Source organism: Dunckerocampus dactyliophorus, chromosome 6 (genome assembly GCF_027744805.1).
Source record: "Dunckerocampus dactyliophorus isolate RoL2022-P2 chromosome 6, RoL_Ddac_1.1, whole genome shotgun sequence".
NCBI classification, from domain to species: Eukaryota; Metazoa; Chordata; class Actinopteri; order Syngnathiformes; family Syngnathidae; genus Dunckerocampus; species Dunckerocampus dactyliophorus.
In genome coordinates this window covers 28,223,872-28,251,357 of record NC_072824.1, presented here as the reverse complement: position 1 = coordinate 28,251,357, position 27,486 = coordinate 28,223,872, and the positions used below count along the sequence as shown (strand labels likewise).

Genomic DNA, 27,486 nt, shown 5'->3' with positions numbered 1-27,486 from the left:
GTTGCTGCTGGCTGTTCACAGTGTCTGTTTGTTTTGTTTTCCAAAAGACAAAGGTTTAGACTACAATGAACGAAGCAAGTACGACAGCCGTGGCCGAGGAAGGTGCTTTGTAAGTGTACACATGCTGCGAGCAGCCCCGGGTGGAGCAAGTGTTAATTTGGTTGTATGTGATACGGACCACTGCCTTGCGTTCATTTCACTGAAGACTGCTATGAAGAAACACTTTTACAAGAAGCATTTGGCTTGAAGGTCCAGTATGAACGCATTTTGGATGCTATTCCTATGCTACATAGGACAAAAGGAGGAGAAAGGCGTCAGTTGCCACAGAACACAGTAAGTCATTTCTTATTTACATATTGTATTGTAAACACTATACCACCACAGCGACAAGCATTATAAAACTTACTTTCAATACTTCTTATTTATTTTACGAAGCAGATTTAAAACAATAATTGAAGAATTGGCAACTCCAAGGCAATTTACACTTACCATTTTGTGTTTGAAGCTGACCAATGTTCATCTGCATGCCTTTGTCATGAGACACCTCCGCATCAGACATATCGGCCCATCGTCGGTGTTTCAAATAAATTAATTCCATGTTCTGCGAGTTCACATTTCATCCCAAAAACTATTGACCCATGGCTCAAATCTTTGCTATCATGACTAAATATTTTCTGTCTCGTCCATCATGTTTGTTTACTCTGCCTAAGATGAGAGCTGCGCCTTCGCCGACGTCACTTTGAAAACGTCCCTTTTCTAAGAAGGTGAGACCCAAAATGACTTTTTATTCATTTAACGCTCGCTTTAAAAAAAAAAAACAAAACAACGAAAAACGCAGAACATAATTACAAACAATATAGAACATACCGTATTTAAGCAAAGTTGATAAATCATGTCAGTGACCATTTAAGAGCTCCTCACCTGACCAACACGGAAAACCTCTTCTGGGTTGAGGATTAATTCAGAGCCAAGCTCGCTGACTGGCACTAGACCCTTGACGTTGTTGTAGAATCGAACAATGCAGCCAAAGTTTTTGACACAGACGATGTAACCGTGGGACACTCGTCCAGGACGCGCATCTGTGTAGCTGAGGAACAAGGGCAGGGAGCTTTCAACAAGGGTCATCTTTCTGGTCAGATACAGCTTTTTGTTGTCTGGTTCAACTGACAGCACCTGAGGACACAAACAATAAGATAACTGAGATTTGTGAAAGACAACACATGAGATCTTCTTGTTATTAAGGCGAAGAATGGACTCACCCGACATTTCACCTTCATGCCCTCTGTGTATTTTTTCCCAGGGTTCTTTAGGGCAATGTCAGACAGGTGTGTCCGAGGCACCAGCCCTCTAATGTGGCCAGACAAATGCACCACCATCCCATGACTCGACAAGACTGAGACTGTCCCCTTAAAGGAAAAGCAGCATGAGACTTGGTGTTAAAGTTGATCGCAGTTGTGGCTGCTACAGTTATTAGGTTTAGTGGGCAATCACTTTTTCCACACAGGGCCATGTAGCTTTGGATTGTTTTTCTCCCTTAATAATAATAAAGTTTCATTTAAAAACTGTGTTTTGTGTTCAGTTGTGTTGTCATTGACTAATATTTAAATTGTTTGATGATCTGAGACATTTAAGTGTGTAAACACGCGAAAAAATACAAAATCAGGAAGTGGGCGAACACTTTTTCACACCACTGTACATACAGTACATACACTACCGTTCCAAAGTTTTACAACAGCCCAATTTTTGGTATTTATTGAAATTCAAGTGGTTCAAGTGCAACAAATAGGTTGAAATGGTACAAAGTTAAGTGGTGAAGTACCAGAGGTTAAAAAAAAAGGTGAGGTTAGCCAAAAGTGAAACATAATGTGTATTTCAGAATTATACCGTTTCAGAGACCACAAAATGACAATTTAAAGCTGTTGTGCAGAAATGGAGGTTGATCAAGCCTTGGCAGTTGGTGCAACTCATTCCTACAAGAGTACTTACGCCTCTGTCTGCATAAAAACAGTGTTGGGAACACACTGTGGCACTATACCAGGGGTCGGAAACCTTTACCATTAAAAAAGGCATTTTGCCTCAGATTCCAGTAAAAATAAAAATTGTCGGGAGCTGCAAAATTGAATTTCTGTTCGATCCAGTACCAGTGCCACCACTTACCTCTACGACTTGACCCGCCTGAAGATCATGGTATCGATAGAAAGTTCTCGTAATCAAACTCCTGAAAAAAGGAGGAGGTTGTCGAGGAGGAACTCGGTTGGATGCTAGGGTCAATAACTGACCAGTAAGATAAATCCAAAAGGCAATGATGAATGCACGTACTTGCGCAGACTAACAAGATGAATTTGGTCCATAGGGCTAAAGTCCATTATCCTGCAGGTGTGCTTGGTCAAGGCCTGCACTCTGTTCTCTTTGAATGGTTCATTTGGCTCCTTCAGGTGGGTCCTCTGTCAAGAAAAAAAATGTACATTAGGCAAATATGGAGATATGCATTCCATTCATCATCAAGTATTCCTAACATCAGTTCTACTCACATGTACAAACGCCAGGGTTCCGTCAGGAAGTTCCAACATGGCTCCAGACATGTGGTGCACGGAAGTGATCTTGCAGTCCTTCACAACTTCACCAATACGGTCACCGCAGGCAGGAGTGGTGATGATTCTGGTCTCAGGCTGAACCAGGTAGCTACGCAGGCTCATTCCTATCAAACGTGTGGATGGCTCAACGTACAGCACACGGGCTTGCACCTAAACAGACGATACAAAAACATGTGCTTTTTGAGGCTGTCGCTTGTCAACTTACGTTTTCAAATCATTCTTTGCTGATTGGCAAACTTCAGACGGGCCTGTACATGTGCTTTCCTGAGGTGGGGGACCTTGGTGGCACTGCAAGATCTCAATCGATTACGGCAAAGTATGTTATCTACGTTTTCTTAACTGTGGTACTAGATATGATAGATGCGAATGGAAACTAGCTCTCTCGCTTGCATGTGTGTGCTACTGGCGTGAAGCCAACCCTCTGCGCACACGCCAGTCTCCATGGCGTGAGGTAACCCGGAATTAATTGTAGCCAAGTGGTCATGATTGTGTAGAAATCGCTAAATATTAGCTGTATGCACATTGCTGTGTAGTGATGTGTCTGTCACAAAAAAATCGTCTCTAATAGCCGATTCTTTGAAATGAACGACAAGAGCCAGTTGTCATCGTTGGGAGCCAATTGAGAGCCGATTTGTTTGTTCCTTGTCTTTTTTCTGTTAAAGTTTGACACAATAGGGGCGGTTAAACACACACAGCACACGGAGGAGTCGTCTTTGAATGCCAAACTTCAGTAAAAGAGACAACTGTTACCTGGATGCTGCTTTTTCTTTTGCACGTTTTAATTGATGTTCTGTTGTGGGATTGTAAATAGTTAAAACATTTGCATGCAGAGATTTGACCTTATCTCTTGAGATGGGTCTTGTATTTTATCATATAATTCGATTTCTTTGTAGCCGTTCATTGAGGATTTAAATGAATCAATTTAAATAATAAAGATTGGATATGATCTGTGTTTTATATTAGTAACTCTTTTTACACAATACACATCATTTGGTAATATGTTCATTTAAGACAACAAAAAAATCTGAGGAGTCACTTGGGAGCTAAAAGAACAGTCTCTCTCAAAAGAGCTGGAATTTCCATCACTACCGGGTAGCTTATGAATGTGGAGGAAAACAACTGTCTACCGTTAGTGGCTATTAGAGACATAAAGCGCAGTACATATGGAGGAAGCCAAACGGTCAATCTTTGTGATGTAAAAAAGAGGCGATCACGCTGCGGCCACCCGTATTGTTTCTGTGTAAACTGCCAGCCATCCAAGTCTAGATGCTCGTCATAAATTGAATAGGACAGCACTCGTGTCTGGCAGGTAACTGTTTTGCATAATCACTTCACCTGAGACATAGTTGACAGCACAATGTGGCTCGTACAATTCCTTCTCACGCACATTTGCAGTCGAGACACGGAGACATGTTGCCAGGTCTCGCAAGAGAAACAAACAACTAAACAAGCCCGAACCAACAGGGAACTTGGGAATTTAAAAGCAACTTTACAAAAAAACAAGCCCAAAGTCACTTCTAATTGGCAAATCTGGCAACACTGGTCAAGATGCTTTGTTTATATGTGACATAAAGGTCAGCCAGAAAAGTCAAACATTTACCCCCACTAAAAGCAGCATTAGCGCCATCTAGTGTTTTGGTAGACACGTAGCATATGGCCAATCGCGGTGGAGACAGTGGGTATAAAAAGGGATATCGCTCAGAGGTGTGAAAAATGTAGAAACCAAATTATTTCATTCTGGCTACCGTATATTCGGGTGTATAAGCCGCATGTGTCCGAGGAAAAAAAGGTGTTCCCATAATGCATTTGGGTTGAGAAAACCATTTCATTGGAGGGGAGCATAGGACACATACTTGAAGATAATGGCTGCAATGCTGCTTCTGTCCACCAGAGGAAGCCAGAGGACCAAATGAGAGGAAGACGATGACGGAAGGAAGGTGAAGTTATTGCAGCGGCCTAATGAATGCTGCTCAGACGCAATGCATTTTGGGAAACCTTTAAAATGTTGGCTTTTTCTTTTAGTCACATTGGGACATGTTTCGATATTTGTGTATACATCTTCTGAGTATGAAGTTTCCGTGTGCTGAATTTAGCACAGTTAGTAAAATGTCTTTAGAAGATGACATTGAGGCAGACAACAATATTCTTATATTGGGTATATATACTGACCTCCACTGACAAGCTTGTTGTGAGAGCACTGATAGCTTGTGATTGGCAAAGAGAGAGCTACCGATTTCTCACTGACTCGCAAGCGGCACAGTATTTAAACAATCAGTAGTAATTCTGAAGTAAAGGAGATGTCACAAGAATAAATTAGTCGCACCACTGTGTAAGCTGCAGGGTTCAAAGTTTAAGAAAGAACGCAGTGATTTATACACTGGAATTTATGGTAATTTAGTGCATGGAAGCGTACTGAATGCACTGCAAATTCTTCTGTGACGACCCACTACTTACCAGGAACACAAAATTTGCCGGTAATACTGGCACCACACAATAAAAACCCGCCACTTTGAACAAACACAGCATTTCCATCCATCCATTTCCTATACTGCTCGTACTCACCAGGGTCGCGGGTATGCTAGAGCCTATCCCAGCTATCTTTGGGCAAGAGGCGGGGTACATCTTCAACTGGTTGCCAGCTAATGGCAGGTGTAACGCATTTCATAAAATATTTAAATACGTTTAACTCTGACATTATTTGGGATCAATATCTTGCTGAGCTACAATAACAGAGTAGTAACAGTCAGAAAATCATTTGTTCTGATGACATATTTGATTGTGGTAAGGCATTCATGTTTTCTGTCGTCTAAAACTGAACAATATCAACAAAAAAACTAAGTTTTATCCTGATAATGCTTGAGAAACCACCAAGGACAACAATGGAAAGATACTTCTTAGTCTCTCTTTCCATATTTTGGTCTGGGACTTGAGGCTTGAAGGGGTGCCTGCCCTTAGTTGCCATGAGGCACAAAGTGACGTATTAAAGTAATAGGACACAGCAACAGGCACATTTGCCAGGAAGACTTTACCTTGCTTCCCTCTGTGTAGCTGGAAGCCTTGTCTCGCTCCATGTTGAGGAAGTCCACCTGACCACTGAAGGACGACAGAAAATCCAGGAGCAGTCCATGTTTGGTCACCTGCAAAACAAAAAAGATAAATTTGAACATTGCAAAATCTGAGGGGTGATAAATGTATGTCATTTGAACATGCTTTTGACAACATGTGATAAACTTTTATATGTTGTCCTTTGCCACAATGCCGTTAGAATTTCACGGCTTCATGTACCACGTTTTTTCCTACCTCCTTTTTGCATAAATTGAGCATTTTTATTCATAAAAATGAACTAATATACAAAATATAAGACATTCAACAGACTGACTCAAAAATGTTGATGAAATGTAGTACTCTAGACTGGTCACTAGGTGTCAGTAATATCACTGTAATGTTCCGTGAGACATACAGTGGTGTGAAAAAGTGTTTGACCCCTTCCTGATTTCTGATTTTTTTGCATGTTTGTCACACTTAAATGTTTCAGGTCATCAAAAAAATTTAAATATTAGTCAATGACAACACAAGTGAAAACAAAATGCAGTTTTTAACACCACTGGTTATACATAGATACTGTATATACACATAAATATACATACATATGAGAAATATATATTTAAAATACATTTCTCATATGTGTGTGTGTGTGTGTGTGTGTGTGTGTGTGTGTGTGTTTTGGTGAGACCAGGGATCTCGGACCTAAAAGGTTGGTGCCCACTGCTGTATTGTAAGTGGTCTCGGAAATCATGAAAGCTCTCCCTACCTTTGCAATTGTGGCTTTGACAAGAAGACCCGGCAAAAGGTTAGTCAAGGTCCATCCGTGATGGGATTCGGCACAAGCCTGGCTGCCGGGTGCGGAGTAGACAGACAGTCGCACTAAACGTCCATCGTTTTTCACTTCCTGTAGTTGAAAAGTCAAATACTGGCCCACTTTCAGCTCTGCATAAGTGACCGTAAAAAAACAACAACAATTGATTATAAAGTGTGTTGTTTCAGAGAAGAAAATAATTAGACATTTCCTGATGGCAATACCACTGTTATGGTTGTGTTTCTCTTTCTCAGTTTTCTTGGGAAGGAAGGCTTTCGTTCCAGTGACACCAATGTCAACTATGTAGCCGTGATCTTCAATACTATCAACACATCCGCTCAACACCTGAAACATTATAAAACAGAGACGATGGAGTCAGTGAGTGCTGAGGAAGTTATTCTGTGGTTCACTGGTGTTGGCTTCCGACTCACCATGCCAGCCTTCAGAGCACTAGAGGTGAGAGCCTTGTTGACCAACTTTGGGTTGATTGACAGCTGCACGCTGACAGAGCCTCCCTTCGTGGTGTCCAACTTGGCAACCACACATCTGAGCAACATGCCAGAATAGAAGAGCTGTGGCAAAGCGCAGATATCCTGAAAAGAACAGAAAACCCTGTTATTAGATAGACCCAAATATGGTGATGGTTTCATGTATTTTGAACATGCATACATTTTACATTGGAATACATCACATAGTACAATCCGCAGTTGCACATGTTCAAAAAGGAGTAGTAAGAAGCAAAGCTTATTTAATCCTACCCCTTCTTCGTTTTACATCAATTGCTAATGCAGGGCTTCCTCTACATGTAAAAATAAAAGCCAGCACACCTTAAAAATTAGGGTTTTAAGTAATATATTGTATGAATGTGTGTGTGTGTGTATATATATATATATATATATAAATATAAAAAAATAGGCTCCAGCATGCCCCCGCGACCCTAATGAGGAAGAAGCGGTATAGAAAATGGATGGATATACTGTATATATATATATATATATATATATATATATATATATATATATATATATACACACACACACACACACATATATATATGCTACATACAGTACATACATACATATATAGCTTATTATTGACCACAATTAATTTGAAAAACGATTTCAAATACCATAAAAATGTTTCACTGCGTTATATTTTGATTATCATGCACCGGAATCGCCAGTCTGCCTTGCTGGCACTTATGCATGTATGACCAGATATGTGACACATCTTGTGTTGACTTTCATTTTGTTTCTTATTTTCAGGAGAATGAACAATAGCCTGTAAAATGTGTCGTCAACTGACAAGAGCCTGTCACATGCTAAGCCTATCTATGGCAGCGTGTGTGATCGCTCACGTTTCAATCTCATTCCACTTTCTGGCCGGCGGCATCTATCTAATTTTTGTCCCATGGGCGAGCTACGATCATCAAAACTCACTTTTTAAAATATCACTTAATCTTGCTCTCTTGTTATCATTATAATACTTATGCTTGTCTTCAAAACACTAGTTGTGCAACAAAAGCACGTCATGTGTACAGCTGTAGACAGTGATGCTATCACAGGGGTCTCCCACAGGTAGCTCACGAGCTCAAAGAATATTTAAGTGTTCTATTCAAACATGACACCTGCATTTAATGTCAAATGAGCACACTGAGTGGAGATGTGCTTTGTAAATAAAAAGTACAATTTCTCAGCAACTTTGCCATTAAATTGACTGTTTTGCAATGTTCTCGGTTCATGTTCTGCTAGTTGTTGAAAAAAGTTAAATAACTTAATAAATAATTGGTATTTATCATAAAAAAGTAATTTGCGGACGCAGCAGCGGCACGACACAGCGGCGGCAGTCCCATGCAGCCTGCCACCACAGCTTCAAAAAAATCCTAGGGGAAACACTGAAGTCATTTATTGCATTCTGATCCATCTCGTCAACTGCAATTCTTTTTTTCCTCTGCTTCTTTATCTTCCATAAGAGCAGCGCACAAGGCAGCGCTATCATCCTGTACTACCTTGACATCATTGGGCAATGTTCTAGTTTTCTCCTGAAGGTTCTTCACCTCATCAATGATCTCAAGAGAAGTTCAAAACCCCCTGCCCTCCAACGGCGTGCATTGCTCTGTTGGATGTGTCCTTGTTTCCAGGTCATCTGACCCGAAAATTCCGTGGCTGAATCATACTGCTTTCGCGTTGAGCTTAGGCAGTTAACCAGGTTATGTTTCTTGCTAGTGGCTGTCGGCACTTGTAGTCACAGAAAAAATGATGTGACCACCCTTGTTTCTTAGTTTATTGAACCATTGTTAATCCTAACCCTAACTCTCCTAACCCTAACCTTACTAATCCTAACCCATTGTTTGGACAAATATAATGATAACAACTATAGCTCATAACAGTTTCATTTAAGAGCTATCTAGCAACTTCCATGCTGTTCTTGATAATAACCAAAATCACTTAAGTTCTTACATGAATAGCTATAGCATTGTACCGCCAAAACATTGAACTCTTATGAGCTATTTTTGTTGTCATTGTTACCATATTTTCCACACTATAAGGCGCCTTTAATTTTCTCAAAAAATCGACGGTGCGCCTTACGTGTGCACCGAGTTCCAAAATCTGTAAAAATGTTGGTGTGCGATTTGGGTAAGCGCTCCTCTTGACTGACTGTCGGACCATTTCCCGCTGACACAGGGACGTAATAAGTACAGTACGTATGCTGGCAGCGACAAACCAATCAGAGAACATTACGTAATATGCACATTACGTAAGCTTACCTCCGCCACGCCTCAGGTAGGTATACTACCGGTATGGTGCAAAACAACATTTGTGAAGTGAAACAAATGAAGCAAGTGGAGCAAATGAATTCGGAGCTCGCCATCATTCCGGGAGGATTAATAAAAGAACTCCAACCCCTGGACATTGGTGTAAACAGGGCGTTCAAAGTGAAGTTGCAAGCAGTGTGGGAGCGATGGATGAGAGACGAAGAACACACCTTTACTAAGACTGGGAGGCAGCACCGGGAGAGTTCCGCCACCATATGCGAATAGATTGTAGATACCTGGGCTAAGGTATCTGCTTTAACTGTTGTCCGAGCTTTCGCGAAAGCCGGCATCGTTGCTGAACAGCCACCTGACAACGAGACTGACTCCGACAATGATGAGAGGGAACCCGGCATGTTTGATGGTGAAACTGCCCAGCTGTTCAATTCAGATAAAGAAGATGAGGGCTTTGATGGATTGTTAAATAGTAGAATAAAGTTCAGCTAAACTCACTGTTTTGCTTTCCTTTCGTTTTTTGCAGACCGTATGTTTTAGCATGCGCCTTATGATACGGTGCGCCTTATGGTGCAGGAAATACGGTATATTTGTCCAAACAAAAGCTACCTTTAGTTGTATCAGGCATTAAAATGAACAAGAAACTGAAAGAAGGGTGGTCTCATCATTTTTTCCATGACAGTATAACTCGTTTATTTCGACAAATCCGTAACTCTCGCCGACCCGAGTTGAAGTTGGGCATGCTAGCAAGCTATTCTAGTCTCGTGATCATGAAGTGTGGTCAGGAAAGCAGCAAAATAGTTCAAAACTCCGGTAGCGAAATGCAGAGCGCTTGCCATGAACGCCGATTCCGGTCAACTGGAAAACTGAGTCAGCAAACTAAACGGCTGCCTATATGTCGTCTCAAATATGATTTCAGAATACTGTATGTCACAAGAAGCCATTGGTTAAATCATTAGAAAATGTATTTTTTCCCCAAAGATGGGAGAAACACATCAGGACAGAATAATCCAAGCATGTACCTCCGTGTCAGTTGAATCTAGTAGTTCAGTGAGCATCTTGGTGTACGAGTCACAGATGTTCCTGATGCTGAGGAAACCTTGCATGCCACAAGGTAAACCAACAGTGACCTCAAAGTCCGATACATCTTTCACACAGCCCAGCATCAACATGCCCTCCTTTACGTCCTGTGAAAACGTCAGCACACACAAACACAATAAGAAATGAGACACTATGACTAACAATGGGCTAAAGTGTGTGTACAGTAAACCCTTGTTTATTGCGGTTAATCGGTTCCAGACCTGACCGTGATAGGTGAATTTCAATATAGGATTCCTTATTTATAAATCAAACATTTTTGTAGTTACAGCACATAAAACTGTTTACAAACTTCTAAATATGTTAGAATTTAATAACATCCCTATAGTCACCCGCATTATCCAATTCAGTAGACAAAATAAAAGAATATAAACAATTTAAGACATAAATAAGTCTTGTGTGTTGCAATGAATGTGTTCTCTGGAGGACAGGAAGTGACGTCGGGGGTTCAGAGATGAGTTTTATCTTGGACTAACCCTAACAGTAGCCCATGTTGTCATTATGTCATTATTATTATGCCTGTTGTGAGATCATTCAAGCCTGCGATAAAAGCCTGTTGCTACGGCATATGACAAAGTATTTTTTTTTTTAAATCTACTTTGCACACGCACACAATTATAATGAATAGCTGGTGGAGTTATTTTCTTGAAATGTCTTTGACCACAAGTTTGTGACTGTATACTGTCTTGTTAGAACGTGAGTTTCTTGCTTTCATCAAATAATGATTTCTTTTGTAAATTTAACTTTACTTTATTTGATTGATTATAGTCTCAAGGGGAACTGTATTATTGTATATGTTGTGTTACATACCACACACAAACATTCACCCACACAAGGACACATAAGTAACAGGATGTGCAAACAGGAACGGCTTGCAGGTACCTTCATATGAAGTATTTCCACAGACTTTGCAGACGCATTGAGGGTCAGAACATCTTGTTTCTTGTCAGAAGTATTTTGCTTTTTAACTCTCTTGCTATCATCTTTGGGAGCCCCCTTCCTTTTCTTTGTTTCTGTTGGTTCATTTGACTGCAGCATGAAAACAAAAAGACTCATGTTTAAACATTTTGCAGCCTGAACTGCTTGCAATGTATCGGTGCAAGCCCAAAGGAGAGAGAGTTGTGAGAATTTTGAAGCATTTGACTGCAAAACTGAAACAATGAGGACAAAGATGGCCAATTATACCTGGAAAAGGTTGTCCACCTCAGTCAGTGTCACTATTTTACTTTCGGAAGTCTTCTTAACTGTCCCACCTCGTGGGAAGTCTTCTTCTGTTGTCGCCATGGTTTATGTTGCTTCAGCAGTCTACAAATTAAACACACTTTTAGTGGGCACAAAGTGGCAAAACTTACAGCTCGCTATCCACTTGCAGGCCGTCTAAAATCGCAACTCAATATTGCACAGAATGCACACGATCACTTCATTAACAAATATTATTCGGCTGAAATGACACTATATACAAAATGTTGTGTTTAATATGAAACAACAACAGCATTTTATGTTCCTGTTAGCCACGGCCATAGCTCAAAACTTAAGAGTGTTAAAAATGCTAACATAACACCAACACTATTTCAGCTTTGCTAGTAAATTAATATACTATCTATACGTTTTGCATATGTATAAATATTGGAAACTGCTCTTACAGATGGTAATGTGAGGTTTCCCTAGCTAAAATATTTCAGTCTTGGTTTAAAAACTCACATGTTGTTCAGCATGCCACAGCGGTGACCCGGAATAACAACGAGCGTGGGCGTTTCAAAGTCTGGCGAATCACAAGCAACAAGGTTGATGGATATTCTTTCGGACCATTCAGTAATCAAGTTTTGCGAGGTTTTTTTACGTCATTATTTTGAACCAATAGAAAACCAGACCCTAACAGCATGCGGTAGGCGGGACTTCCTTTCGTTGCTAGCTTCAAGGCCTCCAATTGAAGGGCACACCGCTCTCTAGTTTCTCAAGGGTCTTGTGGTAAAGGTAAGAATAAATGCTTGATCTCATCGCTCACTTTGGGCTTGATTGTGATATCTGTTACGGTGTAACTTTAAACAAACGTAAGGACATATGTAATTTACGAGTTTAGCATTGACAAATGTGCCAGCGCTTAAAACCGACTGTAGTGCTGTATAAATGGCTTACTGTTAGCATACTATGCTAACAAGTTACTAACTAGTCAATGTCAGGTTGCAATTCATGCAATTACAATTACGATTAAGGGCAAACCTAGTTAAATAATCTGTGAAGACACCATACTTCATTAAGGCCCACTACCATTTGGCTGTCATACTGAGGTGAGTTTCGCAAAAATATTAAGTAATTCGACATTACCATAAGTGGTGCAGTTCATCTGTTGTGTGGCAAATGTAACTATTTACCTTTGTACTGTGTTATGCACTTACGGGGCAGAGTAAAAACGGAGTTGTACGTTTCTCATTGGGCTCACTGATGTTTGTTGCTGGTATGTTAAATATTATCCCTTGATCTTCATCCTGATGCAGGATCACTACCATCCATCATGGGAGGCCATGACAGTGGATCGAACCCACAGTTCACCGGACTTGCCAAGTACTTCAACTCCTACACCAACGTAGGCAGGAGGAATGTGAGTTGACAGTAGTTGCACTTTTAACCAAATTTCAGTTTTGTATTGTTTGTAATTCATAACCTCTGTCATTAGTGTGTTTTGGCCACATATGCCTCCCTACTCGCCATTGGCCTTTTCTTCAAATTAAAACCCAAGAAACAAGCTGCCATTGCTGAGAAGTAATGTAAGTATACAGCACCTCTCCACTTAGTCCAAATGTAGCAACATATTTATAGAGTATATTGCTTAACGATCATGAATATGTCCTTCACAGATGTACATTTTGACCAAGTCTGACTGCTGGGAGCGGAGGAGGCAGCTGGGTGTACTTGTAATAAAGTAACTGTTTGGTTTCCTTGTGTTAATAAAGATCATTTATGGCCAAAACATAGAAAACACTTTAATTTACACATTTAGCTATAAAAAGAATATAATACAAAATGATTCCTATCATTGTCACCGGTTACAATGGCACTGTCTTCGGACAACTTAATTTAGGTCCAGTGTAGGTGTTGGCAAACATCATTTATCATGAGGTCTTTTCACGCTGCCCAATACTGTCAGGAGCCACTAAAATGCTTCATGTCAAGCTTTTGTAGATGATTCTCAATTTAGTATGCTGTAGTCTTATGGGTTGTAGGCGCCTGCCGCCAACAGCAGATTTCTGCGGGTGAAGTGAAGGTGTATGACTGGTGAAGATTTAGTTGTGTAGCAGCCAAGCAGAAGCTCCTGTGAGTTGTCTTGTAGGTGAATGTGTCCTGTGGCTGCTGTGAAGTCATCAGTCTCCAAATCATCAAATGCTTTCATGGCATCCCACAGACGAACTGTGTTATCCATAGAGCCTGGAGGAGACAAAAACATGTTTACATATGTTGCTGATGAAAATAATTCACATGCAGCACTGTTAGATCCTCAGCCGGTTATAAGTACAACTTGGGAGTGAATAGAATAGAAGTAGAATGGGAGTGAGACAAAAACAACTGAGTGATCAATTTATTCCAAACACTGAAATAGGCTGTTAGAATAGAACTTCATTGTTACTGTCAATGACAATCTGTCTGGCACTCTCCATTGCAACATAAATCACTAAACAAATGTAAATATAAGGTGCAGTCTAAAATATAAAATAAACATCTTTAGCATTGAAATGTCATACTGTATTTAATATTAAAGTGTGTTGGTATAAAAGTAACAGAGAAAGTGTAAAGTTGCATTGCACATTATTGGAAGTGGTACTGCACGTGAGGTGATATTGCACATTGTTAGAAGTGAAAATTGCACTTGGATGTGATCTATTCCTCAGGGGATGGGAAAGACATTTCACGGCTTGAGGATAAAAACCGCTCTGCTGCTCTCACCACCCGTTGCAGGTCCTTCCTGTCCTGTGCTGTTCATCAGCTCGTCAAAGGTTTAAGACCAAAAATAAAAATAACATTTTCAAAAAAGGACTCCGTAATGAGTAGCTGCGCCATTCTTGTTAATCACCTCAAAAATGGGTTTGCTTTGATGCTATGCTTGATGCCAGTATTTCCAGGAAGCTAGTGGGAATGTTGCTCCAGGTGATGAAGATGGCTACACGAAGGGCATCCACTGTCTGTAACGCATGTCCATCCACAAATGTTCTCCATTGGATTTAGATGAGGGGAACACGGAGGATGGCCCAAAAGAGTGAGCTTATTCCTCTTTGTGAAGTGCAGCGTTGTCCTGTTGAAAAAGCCAATCATTGCCACATAGACGAGGGCCTTCAATCATGAGGGATGCCCCCTGCAACATATGCCGTTTGACACCACCCCCCACAACACGAAGCTCCATTGAAGGATCATGATGGTGGAAAACATCTCAGGTGGGATCTCCTTGTCATGCTAGTAACGTTGGAAGCCGTCAGGACCATCAAGTTTTGATTTGATCTCACCAGAAAAGAAAACATTCTTCCACCTTTCCATGTCTCATATGTTTGGTGTTCTTGTACAAATTCCAAACAGGCAATTTTGTGGCGTTGAAGGAGACGAGGTGTTGGCCTTGCTTATGCAGCTGAACAATCCCACCGCATTAAAAGAGAGAAAGCTTTTTTTGTCTTTGTCATCAAGAGATCATGACAGTGTGAATACTTGACAGAAAATCACATTGAATCCACATTTTTGCCAACATTTTAGCTTTTAAAGGCTGTGGTCTTTTGGTCAGTTGATGAACAGCCTGTTTCAGTTTGTTGTTGCAATAAATTGTTTACTCAAAAAAAATTTTTATCTCACTCCCATTACCTCTTTTTGCATTTTGAAGCTCTACTTAGAACCTCCTTAGAGGCACAGTTGGGATGTTTTGACATTAAGTTGTATGACATCCCCATCAGCAGTGTAGTGCATCTACGGTGACTCACCCCCCCCCCCTCCCCAAATTGGTCATGCGAGTCCAGTTCTAGTCGGAGATCCCTGACGAGGAACGTAGTTCCGCTTAGTTGCAGGGTCAGGGTTGCATGTGATGAAGACGCTCACATCTTCTCCTGCGACGGTGCACCGGCCATCTTGTTTACGTGTGTTCCGCAGCGGAAGAAGATCAGAGCGTCTTCATCACATACACAAGAATGGAGAGGCGACATTGTGCAGGGACACGGTGGGAGACAAATATAACGCCAAGCGATTTGTGAGGTCTTATTTTTTTGGAGGAGACATTTTTATGATGCAAATGTAGTACTCTTTTGAACGCATATTATTTTGAGAATCCAAACTCTTTACTTAAATGACCCAGCAACAAAGCGGAACTACGTTCTTCATCACCCAAATACGACCAGAACTGGACTCACGGGACCAAGTCACTGTTGATGTACTAAACTGCTGATGGGATGTCCTACAACTTCATGTCAAAACACCCCAATGATCCCTTTAAGATCCAACTGTGCAAAATGTAAATTCTTGCAAATTTTCAGCTGGTCTTAAAATTTTGATCATGAGTGTATGTGAACTCTATAGACAAAAGTTTCCAGACGCACGTCTTAATCAGAAGTTGGACTACAGCCCCCCCTTAGTTCCTCATCTTAGTAATAGCTTGTTGACTTTGGGGAAGGCAAGTACCCACCAGAGGCAAGGATCTCTCCATCCCTGCTGAACCTGAGAGAGTAGATGGTGTCTGTGTGGCCTTTGAGCTCTCCAACCATAAGACCATGACCAATGTCCCAAAGAAGAACTCGGCCGTCAGTAGCGCCTGAAGCCAAAAACTTTCCATTGGGAGAGAATGACAGGGCATGGATTGGACCCTAGAAGATGCAATACTTAGCTGTTAGACTTTCTTCAGCATCTCTGTACCTGTGAGCATTGAATTCAAATACTTGGAGCCAGGAAGTACTATTACAGTTCTAACCTTGTGACCGGTAAAGATGCGAACACAGTTTCCTGTCAGAACATCCCACAGGCGAATGGTGCGGTCAGATGACCCTGTGGCAACATAATTTGAGTTGGGATGGAAGCGGGTGCAAGTAATGTCTGCCAGGTGACCAGCAAACATCCGCAGTGGCTGGTAGTGATCTGTAGCCCATAGACTAAGCGAGAGAAAGAACAGAGCACCTTAGTTCATCTTCTTTATTCATAATGCTCAGGTGACAAAGGTCTTCTTTTGTAACATTAGTGTAGTCTGCATTAAAACATACCAAGAGGTGTTTTTAATGTTTTGTTCCATTACTGAGTTAAGGATGTGTGCTTTCGTGAGATGAAGGGATATCTGATAAGTACGGATGTCCCGATCCACATTTTTTGGCTTCCCATCCGATCCGATTTTTTTATAGTCTTGCCTATCCGATCCAATACAGATCCTTTATTTATGTATTTTTTTTTAAATAATTTGTGCAATTGAATATGGTTATGAAAATACCTCTCCAAAGCATTCAAATAATGCAAGCAAAGTATTGCTAAATGTACTTTTTCATTCCACAGCATGACCAACAATATTGTTTGGCTTTGGTAACAAACCTGTGTGAGTCAGGTCCCTAATCCAATAAAAGTCCATCCTATGATAGATCAAATTGGAAAAAATGGGCATGCAAAATACTTTTAGGGTAAACTAATCATTTGACATGGTTGTAGGTCAATTTGTGGAGTGATTTACAATATACGACTCAAAAAAACCCAAAAACCCTCTCTTCAGCGCAATAGTAAATTATTGACAGTCCCTAGCATAAGCAACCAGCGGTTAGAGCAGCAGTTCTCGTGCGAGCTCCCCGCCCCATGACACAGCAGTCCGGGCACCATGAGGGGGAACTACCACTGTAGTCCAACGTGAGACTAACTTCCCCACGATACACGGCGGACATGTCTGCACGGTGGTGTTGCCTTTTCTTCTTGCGGGTGGCGGCAGTTGAGCGGCAACCAGCTGAGAGGCGCATTACCGCACCTACCGTGTTGGAGTGTGGCCCAGAGTTACCAATGTTATACAGCAACCGGATCGGCCCGATTTCGTGATGGAAGCCGATATTATTGCATCTTCAAAATACAGCGGATCCGCAGCTGATCCTGAAGATGGGATCGGGGCATCCCTACTAATAAGTGACGCTGTCATACACCAACAAAAGTGCTGTGTAGAGTAGGTATTCCTAGTTAGTGAAGAAAATAAATTTCTACAGTTCTTACCGGGCAACTCGGTCATGTCCCCCGGAGATGAAATAGTATCCATGTGGAGAAAACTGTGTATCCCAGACTGGGTAGTTGTGACCCTTGTAGCCCACAAGGCATGTAAACGTTTGGAGACTCCACAGCCTCACAGTGCCATCTTCAGAGCTGGACAGGAGGTAGTTTCTAAAAGTGCATGACAGCATGTTTGGTGCAGCTCAATCAGGAGAATGTGTGTGATTAATGCAGTACCAGCTGGAGCACAACCGCTGTTTTACCTGTCTGGGCTGAAACTGATACCATACACAGGACCACTGTGCCCATACAGCATCTTGGACTCGCTGGCTGTTTTTTCATCCATGATCCTCTCCAGTACGTCATCTGACTCTTTGTCAATCAGATTCAAGTCTTGAGGAAGAAAGGAAGGGCAAACAAAGTTAGCTTCAGTGCGTAACATGCTGCTGGATGAAAGCCAGGAGTTCACCTCCACCAATCATCAATGAAGAGTTTTGTGATTTTAAGTCTTTTTAATTACATTTTGGTGACAAGCCACACATTGGTGACATGGAAAATATTAAAAAGGACAAGAAATCTCCATTGTTTCTAAATCTATCATCTATTCTCATATGGCTGGCGACCAGTCCAGGGTGTACTCTGTCTCTCGCCCAAAGTCAGCTGGGATAGGCTCCAGCATACCCCTGCGACCCTAGTGAGGACAGGCGGCATATTGGAGATATGGATGGATTTTATTTAAGAGTGTTTTTCTTTTTCTTCTGCAATTGAACTAGTGCAACCAAGCAATTCACCTTGTGGATCAATAAAGAATGTCTAAGTTGAAGTCTATAAACATCACTAAATATGTATGCAGTGTCAGAAAATGTAACACCAATGCAAGTTCCATCTGAATCTGATGCAAGGTTAGTGGCAGTTTCAATTTAACATGGAAATGACATTTGACCCGCACGCTTACTTTACCTGCTGCTGACTTGACTTTGCGCAGCTTTTTCGGAGTGACACTCCACAATCTGACCGAGGAGTCAGCGAAGCCTCCTGCAATTAAGCTGGAGTCATCCGTGATGTCCACAGCAGTTAGACCCTGCAGGTAACACAGGCAACATGAAATAAGTCAGACTACAAGAAGCATTTAGTCCACTTGACACCTTTGAGCATTCATTAAAAAGTGATGAGTTCAAGACCTGATACGCATTGAGAAAAGAGTAGAAGCAAATGGAAGGAAGGTTATCTGGTCCAAGTCGGATCCTTTTGGTGGCCTCTTTCATGTACATTATCTTGTCCAGTTTGTCAGAATCTTTTAATTCTGGAAGAGGTATTCTGAGAAACACAGAGAACAGTTTACATGAAATGTTGCTTGCATGCTTCATCCTAAATAAAGTTTACAGTGTTTCCCACAGGACTACAATCTATCTGTGGCAGTGGTGGGAGTTCTTTTTGTCTAATTTGCATAATTTATCAGGACATTAGTGCATGTAATTGTCATGGACGCTGCAGGAGATAGAAAGAACATTGTGAAAAAGAGAGACAAAAGAGACAAAAGTGAGTGAAAAAAACATGAAAAGGAAAACGAGTCGTGCTTCGCCACCTAGCGGTTCAAATTTCATGGCTTCACTCTAGAGCTGCAACAATTAATCAATTACCCAATTCATCGACAACTACTTTGGTAATCGATTCATTGTTTTTTTTATTTAAATACTGTATGTAAATATCCTCTGATTTCAGCCTCTCCAATGTGAATATTTTTTTATTTCCTTAGTCGTCCATGAAAGCAGACCTATTATCTTTGTGTTTTAGCCAAAACAAGATATTCACACATACCAGCTTTGACTTTGGAAAACAGTGATGGGCATTTTTGCCTCTTTTCAACCACCAACTGTAGTTGTTTTTTTCATATTAATTTGGTCCATCTATGGCCTAACGCATTACTCCATTCATTCAAACAACAAGCTTCACATTCATCCACTAGCAAAATGATCATGATTGTGTTTTTTGTACATTTATTGTTTTACTGAAGCTATTTGACAAAACATTTAGATTTTTTTATGATTTATTATTATTTTAACAGAATATTTAAGCTGCAACCTGGTGTTTGTGCACTTATTGGCTCTGTCAGTTCAAGTCTTCTATTTCTGAATCAAGAGGTGTAAATTAAAAATGTGTTGTTTTGTTTTGTTTTTTTTTAAATCCAACCCATCGATTATTCGAAAAAACAATAATTTTAATAACCGATTAACCGGTTATTAAAATCATCGTTAGTTGCAGCCCTACTTCACTCTCACTGTTTTTCAAACATTAATTAATTAATTAATTAATCATGTAATTAATAAATCATGCTGTTTCATGGTAGAATGCGGCCTATTATTAGTGGAAAAATATGCATATTTAAGCAATTCGTACATATTTTTTTGCCTAAAAGCATTTTCAAGCATAAAAATGGCTAAAATCTCACCTAAAATCCAAATATAAGCCCTTGATCGCCAGAACAGGCATTAAATTTACTTATCACGGTCGGGTCTGGAAGCAATTAACCTTGACATATGGGGGAGTACTACCTGTATATATTTACAAATACAAATTCACTTTTTTCTGGGGCTCCTTTCTGTGGCTTTTCTTTAATGTCACAAACAAGACGTAGCCACCTGTGAGTGCTTTTAGATGGGGGAGGGTTCCACAACGGCACCCGCTGCTTGTTGAGAATAACGATATATGCTTTCACGTCACAGTCCAAAAAGACCAGAAAAAGTCACTACATTTGCCGCTAACCCCTTGTGAAAAAAAAAAAAGTATCTGCAGGAGTTTGAATACTCGCTGAATATAGCGATGAAGTTGCTAAGTTGGCAACACTGACGCCTCCTGTTTTCTTATTCTCCGGCATCAGGTGTGTTATGAAGCGAAGTTATGGTGCATACCGCCACTTACTTTACAGAGTTGTAATGAGAAGCTACATTTGCACAGTCCCAATATAATGCGTTTATGAGCGAGTGCGAACAGGCAGTGCCAAATGTATTTGTGGCAGTCCACATTTACTTGTGGCAGGCCAGCACAATATACAGGAAACACTGCTTTAAAATAATATATGTCCATGTGTGCCGAAGAACACAAATAAATGCAAATCTATACCTTGTCTGTGAAGGGGCATTGGGATCCTGCTTCTTGCTCTTGGAGCCCATGCTGTCCTTTTTGGGTTTCTTCTTCTTGGGCTTACCCTCTTCATTCTCCGCCTCTTCGTCCTCGTCATCCAGTGGAAGTTCAATTTCTGGTTCCTTGAGCAATCCATAGTAAACCTAGAAGGAAGTAGTTAAGACCCAAAACATGACACACTTCTTATAAGCCAGTGGAACGCATGAGACAGCTCTCAAAATGAGGGAACAGAGCGCGCAAGCGGGGGATGTACATATTGCCTACCTTGGCCTTATTAGCCTCTCTCTTGGCCTCTCCTGCCAGACTGCCAGACATGGCATCAATCTGACTTTTGCTGCGCGGCATGCCATCAAAGATGTCAATGTAGAGGTGCTCCTGGATGATGTTCCAAATCTGGTTGTTCTGGCGCTCCTGCAGGTGCCTCTTGAGCAGCTGGTATGAGTCACGGGAGATTCGCAGGACAAATTTGCTAGTGCGAAAGTCCAGCAGGGTCTCGTTGCCTCGCATGTGCTCCTTCTTCGTCAAACCCGACAAAACTTGTAGGTCTTCCTTATAATAGCACTCTTGATCCCCGCTAAACCTGACATGGAGTGGAAGCAGTTTATTAAAACGTCAAGCAAGCAGAAGAAGATAAGACTGTCACGGAAACTCACTTTTCATAGAACGCCTTGGCCTCATTCTCGTGGTTGTTGTAGACAAGTTCCAGGTACATGTGTACAAACAGTGGGTAGAACACCTGGGACAGTTCTGCTCTGTGACAGTCCAAAACCGTTTCTATAAACTTTTTCAAGCCGCTGTAGTAAGTCTCATAGAGAGCTGGGTCTCCTTGCTGGCTGTAAGCTGACAGAACCACACTCACATCTGGCTGGTCCTCTCCAGGGGGGGCTGAAAGACAAGTTAGCATACTATCACATTAGCACATAAAAAACAGTCTGCTAGCTCCTAGTGCATCAATTTTGTTCACAAAGTACACCTAATTCCTACCCTGTGGTTTGCTGTTGTGTGGCCCGCCCAAAATAAATTTGAATCGCAACAAATAGATTTGGCTCTAACTGTTGGCCCTCGCTCATAACATAAACATTAAACATTAAAACACACCTAGTCTGCCAGAGAATAAGAAGACTAAGCAAGACTCATCAGTGTTGACAAACTTAGCGGTGTTGTCACTATATTTATCAAGAAATCAGATCCTTCCAGATACTCTTTTTCAAAAAAGAGACCTGCGAAAAAATCTGGTGAAGAGACTTTTGTAGGCTCTGACATGGAAGCGCTTCTCAACAAACAGCGGTTTGTTTTCCAAAGGGATAGTTGGGATGTTTTGACCTGAAGTTGTATGTCATCCCCATCAGCAGTGTTGTACATCAACAGTGACTACTTTTGGATGTTGACATTTCTGTGCATCTTAAAACCTTGGATGTGTTATGTCCTATGCGTTATTGTTTGACACCATGTTTACAATTAAACTATAATGGCCAATGACCTGTGCAAAAAAGAACACAGCACAGCATCTCTAGAACACACACTGGGAAGAGTATACAGTACATACTGTATTCCAAGACAAGTTGAGTGTTCACAGATAATAGAACGCAGTAATAAAAGATGTACATTCCTTAAAATGAATGCTTTTTAAATAGGTAACAATATCGCTATATCTATTTGCAAGGTGTTATCATACCTTTGACTGGTGCCTGGGGTACAGCGGAGGACGTCACACGACTTAGAAGAGAGTTGGTATCCAGACCTCCTCCCTCCACAGTTCCCGTTGCACCCCCGGAGCCTGAGGACACATCACTCGCCTTCAAATCCAACAAATCCTCCGACAATCCAGCTTCGCGACGCAAAATGTCGACGGATTCCGACAGCTGGTTCTTTTTAAGGAATTGCAGAATAGCCAACAACGTCTGTTGCTCCTCTGGAGCTCCAGTCGCTGGTTTGTTACTTTCACCTGAAGCACCGGGCCCAGGGGACGTAGAATGTAGCTTTCCGTCGTTCGCATTGTTGTTTGCAATGCCATCGATGGGTGGTTCTGTTTTAATGTCCTTTATTTCAACAGCGTCGGCCATACCGCCTTGTACGGCCGCCATTTTCGAAATGAATTGCGCATGTGCAACAGTACAAAAAAAGTCAAGACCTCGTGGTTCTACATAAAGCCACCTGATTGGCTAGCTTTGAATTACGTCACTATTTTATGTCGCTTTGGTAGTCACGTGGTGCAATACCCATTTCAATTCAATCGCACAAGATTTTAACTCTTTAAATCAAATGTGAAAAAGTACGAAAAATGTGTTTTTGTGTATAACAGCATATGTAATTATAAGTTTTCAAATTTGTATATGTGGTTTAGTTTAGTTTAGTTTATTTGAACATGCATGAAGGTTACAATGGAATACATCTCATGAATCATCCTTTCACAGTTCCACATGTCCCAAAGGAGTAGGAAGAAGCAGAGTTTATTTCATCCTACCCCCCTTCCATTCCACGTCTTGTACAGTACATATTATTCACTTCCTGCATTCCATGTAATATTATTCCATATAATAATCAGTGTAATAATTAATAAAAAACAAGCATGACAGAACAATCATTGTAATGATCAAGACTCTTCTGCCTTGTATATAGCAAACATCATCTGCTTGATTTTTTGAGTTCCTTGCTCAATCCAATCCATAATTTAACTCCACATACAGAAATACTGTGGGTTTTCAGCGTTGTTCTCGCATATAAGTGTTTTAAATTTGATTTTCCCCTAAAATCATATTTCTCCTCTCTTATAGAGAAATACTGTATGAGGTTTTTGGGTAACAAATTATTATTAGCTTTATACATTATTTTAGCAGTTTGAAAGTGTACTAAATCAGTAAATTTTCATATCTGTGATTTTAAAAATAAAGGGTTTGTATGTTCTCTCTACGCGGCATTATGAATTATCCTCACCGATCTTTTTTGCAGTACATTGAGCGTGTGATGATTGCTTTTATAATTATTGCCCCATATCTCCACACAATACGTTACATATGGTAATACCAAAGAGCAGTAAAGAGTGTGGAGTGATTTTTGATCTAAAACATATTTTGCTTTGTTCAATATTGAAGTATTTCTCGCCACATTGTGTTGTATATTTTTTATATGAGTTTTCCAACTCATTTTTTTGTTTATTATGATACCCAAATATGTATTTTCTTTCACTCTTTCAATGTCCACTCCGTTTATTTGTATTTGATCGTACTTCTCCTTTCTGCTATTTCCAAATAGCATTATTTTAGTTTTACTTAGGTTCAAGGATAATCTGCTTCTGTCAAACCATGACTTTAATATGACCATTTCATCCTTGACCTTTTTAATTAGTTCTTGTGTGCTTTACCCAGAACAAAAGGCAACGGTATCATCCGTAAATAATACCAGCTTTAAATCCTTCGTTACTTTACAAATGTCATTGATGTACAAATTGAACAGTTTTGGTCCCAATATTGACCCCTGGGGTACTCCACACATAATATTTAAACTCCCACATGTGTATTCTCCTAGTTTTACAAATAGCTTTAGATTGCTGTAGAATTAGTGAAGTAAACGACAGATTTGATCTATATCTTATGAACAAAACATTCCATACTGTTGTTCAGGCATGAACTCAGTTTTGTGACTTTTCTGCTTCAGAGTATTTGTACATGTTTCTATATTAGACTAACAATAATAATCATTCTGTACATTTAAAATATAGGTACATCACATGTGTGCAAAAAGTCAATATTTGTTATTCAACCCCAAAAGTCAAACCCACAACACTCTCGTGTTCGGTGACTGCATTTGTGTGTGTGTAATGAAGACATAAGTCATTTGAATAATGTGATCGCTCCTCTTACAAGTCGTTAATGACAGCTAGCACCTTGCGCAAAAGAAATCATGCCTTGAAATTACAACAAAAAGTCAGGGAAATTGCAGCAATCAGCCCAACTAGCATGACAAGCAGCAGTTTTTTTTTTTAAAGGGGAACTCATGTAATGATTGCATAACTAATCATGGTCATATTTTACTTGACTTTTCATTTTAGGGCAGTAGCACGGTATGCTTATGGAAAGTACCGTTTTATACCAGGTGGGGGCAGTTTGCTCACACAACACCACCGCCCTCCCTCAAGCCCCATCACAATGACCTTCTATAATAAGATGTTGCAGAAAAGACAAAGAAATATGCTGTCAGATAGTCAGCCTGAAAGCATCAATATTGCCCTGGTGAGAAGCAGCCAAGTCATCACAGGTTCATTCACGACACACCATTCTTTGTCTTTGTCCGTTTCCTCAGAGTTTACTATATTATTTCATCATATTTCAAGAAATCACGCGTGCAAACTCATTTGATAGTGTTTCAAATGGTGGAAGGCTGCAAACATCTACGCGTATATTTAAACATACCCTGTTTTGCAACACAAACAGCTCCTGTATGTTTTTAAAGCACGTTCACACCACCTAAAGTGTTCATTTAACGTAGTTGGACAAAAGAGGGGTTCACAGTGCAAGCAGAAAGACATTGTATAACATTGCAGGGGCTTTTCTCAGATGGGGGTTGTTTGGTGGCTGTGGGAGACACTGGTGTTCACATCAGCCTTTCAGGGCGTGGTCACGTGTGGAGACTCAGTGTTTCTCATCTCATGTCGAGCAAAAGGTATGTAGTTCATGAAATACAATCAAGTGCTGGCAATGGCACATCATCTTCAATGCATAGGAATTAGAGAAGGCAGTTAACTTAATGTAGTGTTTCTAAGTCTTCCTTTCATATAGTATAAAAATACTGCATATGTGACTTCTTAACACAGTAGCATGTCCTGCATGTGCACTGAGGGATGAGAGCTTTTTCAATGCACCAGCTTCCCAGATCTGCTGTAGCACATTAAAAACAAAACAAATCAATAAAAGGTACAATACCTCTAAAAATCTAACCCACTGTCGTGCATTGCAATGATTTTCCAGTTTAACAATACAAAATATGATATGACACTGCACCCCTATTGTAGGTACATAAAATTAGGGCATTTTAGGCACATTAGTTTTTCTTAGATAAAAGGTAATGTAAAATGTACGTTTAAAATGTAAAGTATCTCATGTGATCTTATTCATTTTTATGCTGCTCTATGTGAAAATAATGAAATGGGTAAGGAGGAGGTGAAAGACGCATATCGTACCCTCCTTTCACACCTCAGTGGTGACTTCACCATGTGTGTGTGTACGTGTGTGTGTGCGCGTGTCTTTCTTTCCTCCTTGCTGTCTCTATTAGGAGGCGCAGGGTGTGGCTCCACTCAACACCAGCAGCTCTGTATATGAAACAAAGCCAACATCAATGAAAAACATACAGTACTATACTTGTACTACAGTATACTACTTAACATGTGCTCCTCATTCTACTATACTGATTTTTACCATTCAGATTCTGCTGCAGCAAATTCATATGCATCAATGGCTCAAATTAAGAGGCTGTTGTTGTGTTTACATGTTTAATGTGCATCAGGAAAAGTGTTGCTTCAAGCTGTGTAAAATATCCTCTAATGAGGTAGCCGTGAGGGTCTATAAGGGATGGCTAAATCAAAATGAGTGCCACCATCCGAAGATTGAGGTACATTTACAGCTATTTCATGATCGTGAGGTGTAATGTATGATTATTAATATATATCTCTGCAGAGCATGAATATTTGCATGTGCGGCAGCAGTGATGCGGGGGCACAGGCTAGGGCGTGGCGGGTCTACAGTCACTTTAATTTCTGAATCATGGGGTTATTTTGCAGCTGTGAGAACTAGCACCGCACGTTGCATGAAGGTTAAATTCACCAAATGTGTCTCTTTCATCACAGAGGCTATTCCAATTGATTGAAATTGGCGTACGGTTGTCTTGAAGATGACTCCACGTCTTGCTTGTTCTTCTCATTGGATGTACTCCACATAATGGCAATCAAACGAGGCTTGCCCTGCCTCGCCCCTATTCATTTCTCCAATATGATGTCATGTTTTTTCAGCAGCAGATCTCCGCACAATGGTGTGTCAGCATGAGAAACCCCCAAAAATTTGAGCGTGCTTCAGTTTTTTGCTTTTTGGAAAATACTGTATATGTCTTTGAGCCGTAAACGACCAGGCGGCGCAGCAGCAGTCCCCCGCGGTGATGCAGGTGTAAATAATTCATGAAGTGTGACTCTCAGAAGAGGTTGAAACAGCTCAAGGAGAAGAGGAGTGAGGAAAAGGAAAGGAGGAAGGGAGAGAAAGGACAGGAGGAGAGAGGCTGCCCAGTGGGTGGGTGGGAGTCAGAGGACAGGAGGGGCAGGGCAGCATTTCAACATGGAAGGTGCAAGTGCATTTTGTATACAAATACACAATTATCTGAAAATATTACATGCTATATTTGTGTTAAATTAGTTTCTTTCTGACATATGAGCTACAAGTAGATTGAGTGGTGCTCTTGTATGTACATGCACGTTGGAATCTGAGAGCGTTTTGCCCATCCAAGCAGAATAATGGTTCTGAAGGCAGAGCACAGGCACAAGAGCTCCTCTATTTGGGTGACGAAATGCAAGGGGGGTCTGCATTATTCAATACTGACCTAAGTGGAGAACTGAATCCTGCACGCAGGTTGTAGACTCTCTATGCCTTACGGAAGGCATACCCTTACAATGGCTGTAAGCAAATTCAGCTCAAGATGATGAAAAGCCTATGATGTAGCTACATTTTCTCAGAAAGAACTTTCTCTGGGACTTTTAGATGGCCTCAGCAATGTGCACATTAGTTTGGTTTGTCCCTCTTTCAGGGGCAACCACGCTTGCCATATTTGGATGGCTGTGGAAGTAAGGGAGATGGAAATACTAT

The 27,486-nt window shown here is 40.7% G+C and overlaps 3 protein-coding genes across 5 annotated transcripts in view; 1 reads left to right on the top strand and 2 right to left on the bottom strand.

Moving 5' to 3' along the window:
* The window catches only part of pdcd11 (programmed cell death 11), a 29,225-nt gene extending 17,170 nt beyond the window's left edge, over positions 1-12,055 (bottom strand). For 2 of the 3 annotated variants that reach the window (XM_054778170.1, XM_054778173.1), the window contains exons 1-13: positions 12,017-12,055; positions 11,501-11,620; positions 11,198-11,344; positions 10,240-10,404; positions 6,882-7,043; positions 6,675-6,795; positions 6,406-6,581; positions 5,624-5,731; positions 2,532-2,744; positions 2,320-2,444; positions 2,158-2,218; positions 1,260-1,406; positions 922-1,173 (exon numbers count right to left, since the gene is read on the bottom strand). In XM_054778170.1, the coding sequence (XP_054634145.1) occupies positions 922-1,173; positions 1,260-1,406; positions 2,158-2,218; positions 2,320-2,444; positions 2,532-2,744; positions 5,624-5,731; positions 6,406-6,581; positions 6,675-6,795; positions 6,882-7,043; positions 10,240-10,404; positions 11,198-11,344; positions 11,501-11,599 (1,776 nt within the window). In that variant the 5' untranslated portion in view covers positions 11,600-11,620; positions 12,017-12,055. The other variant, XM_054778172.1, reaches the window with a different exon arrangement.
* A 143-nt stretch (positions 12,056-12,198) lies between these two features.
* atp5md (ATP synthase membrane subunit k) lies at positions 12,199-13,292 on the top strand. Its single transcript, XM_054780070.1, has 4 exons — positions 12,199-12,289; positions 12,811-12,914; positions 12,990-13,080; positions 13,171-13,292. The coding sequence occupies exons 2-3, from the start codon at positions 12,828-12,830 to the stop codon at positions 13,077-13,079; spliced, it is 177 nt and encodes a 58-aa protein (XP_054636045.1). The 5' UTR covers positions 12,199-12,289; positions 12,811-12,827; the 3' UTR covers position 13,080; positions 13,171-13,292.
* taf5 (TAF5 RNA polymerase II, TATA box binding protein (TBP)-associated factor) lies at positions 13,095-26,055 on the bottom strand. The gene is made up of 11 exons (XM_054780069.1): positions 22,320-26,055; positions 21,298-21,529; positions 20,909-21,224; positions 20,624-20,787; positions 18,685-18,820; positions 18,464-18,584; positions 17,767-17,896; positions 17,510-17,674; positions 16,248-16,425; positions 15,966-16,143; positions 13,095-13,738 (listed from the first exon to the last, which is right to left on the bottom strand). Exons 1-11 carry the CDS (start codon positions 22,726-22,728, stop codon positions 13,524-13,526), a joined length of 2,244 nt encoding a protein of 747 aa, XP_054636044.1. The 5' UTR covers positions 22,729-26,055; the 3' UTR covers positions 13,095-13,523.
* Positions 26,056-27,486: the final 1,431 nt, after the last annotated feature.

What these genes read in the sequence shown, in the direction of transcription:
- taf5 (XM_054780069.1), bottom strand. Translation starts at nt 22,728, where the DNA reads ATGGCGGCCGTACAAGGCGGTATGGCCGACGCTGTTGAAATAAAGGAC. An exon ending in GAGAGGCTAATAAGGCCAAG is followed by an intron (nt 20,788 to 20,908) that starts GTAGGCAATATG and finishes ACTTCCTTCTAG; the next exon opens with GTTTACTATGGATTGCTCAA. An exon ending in GCATCTTTACCGGTCACAAG is followed by an intron (nt 16,144 to 16,247) that starts GTTAGAACTGTA and finishes TGCATCTTCTAG; the next exon opens with GGTCCAATCCATGCCCTGTC.
- atp5md (XM_054780070.1), top strand. Translation starts at nt 12,828, where the DNA reads ATGGGAGGCCATGACAGTGGATCGAACCCACAGTTCACCGGACTTGCC. An exon ending in CCAACGTAGGCAGGAGGAAT is followed by an intron (nt 12,915 to 12,989) that starts GTGAGTTGACAG and finishes CTCTGTCATTAG; the next exon opens with TGTGTTTTGGCCACATATGC.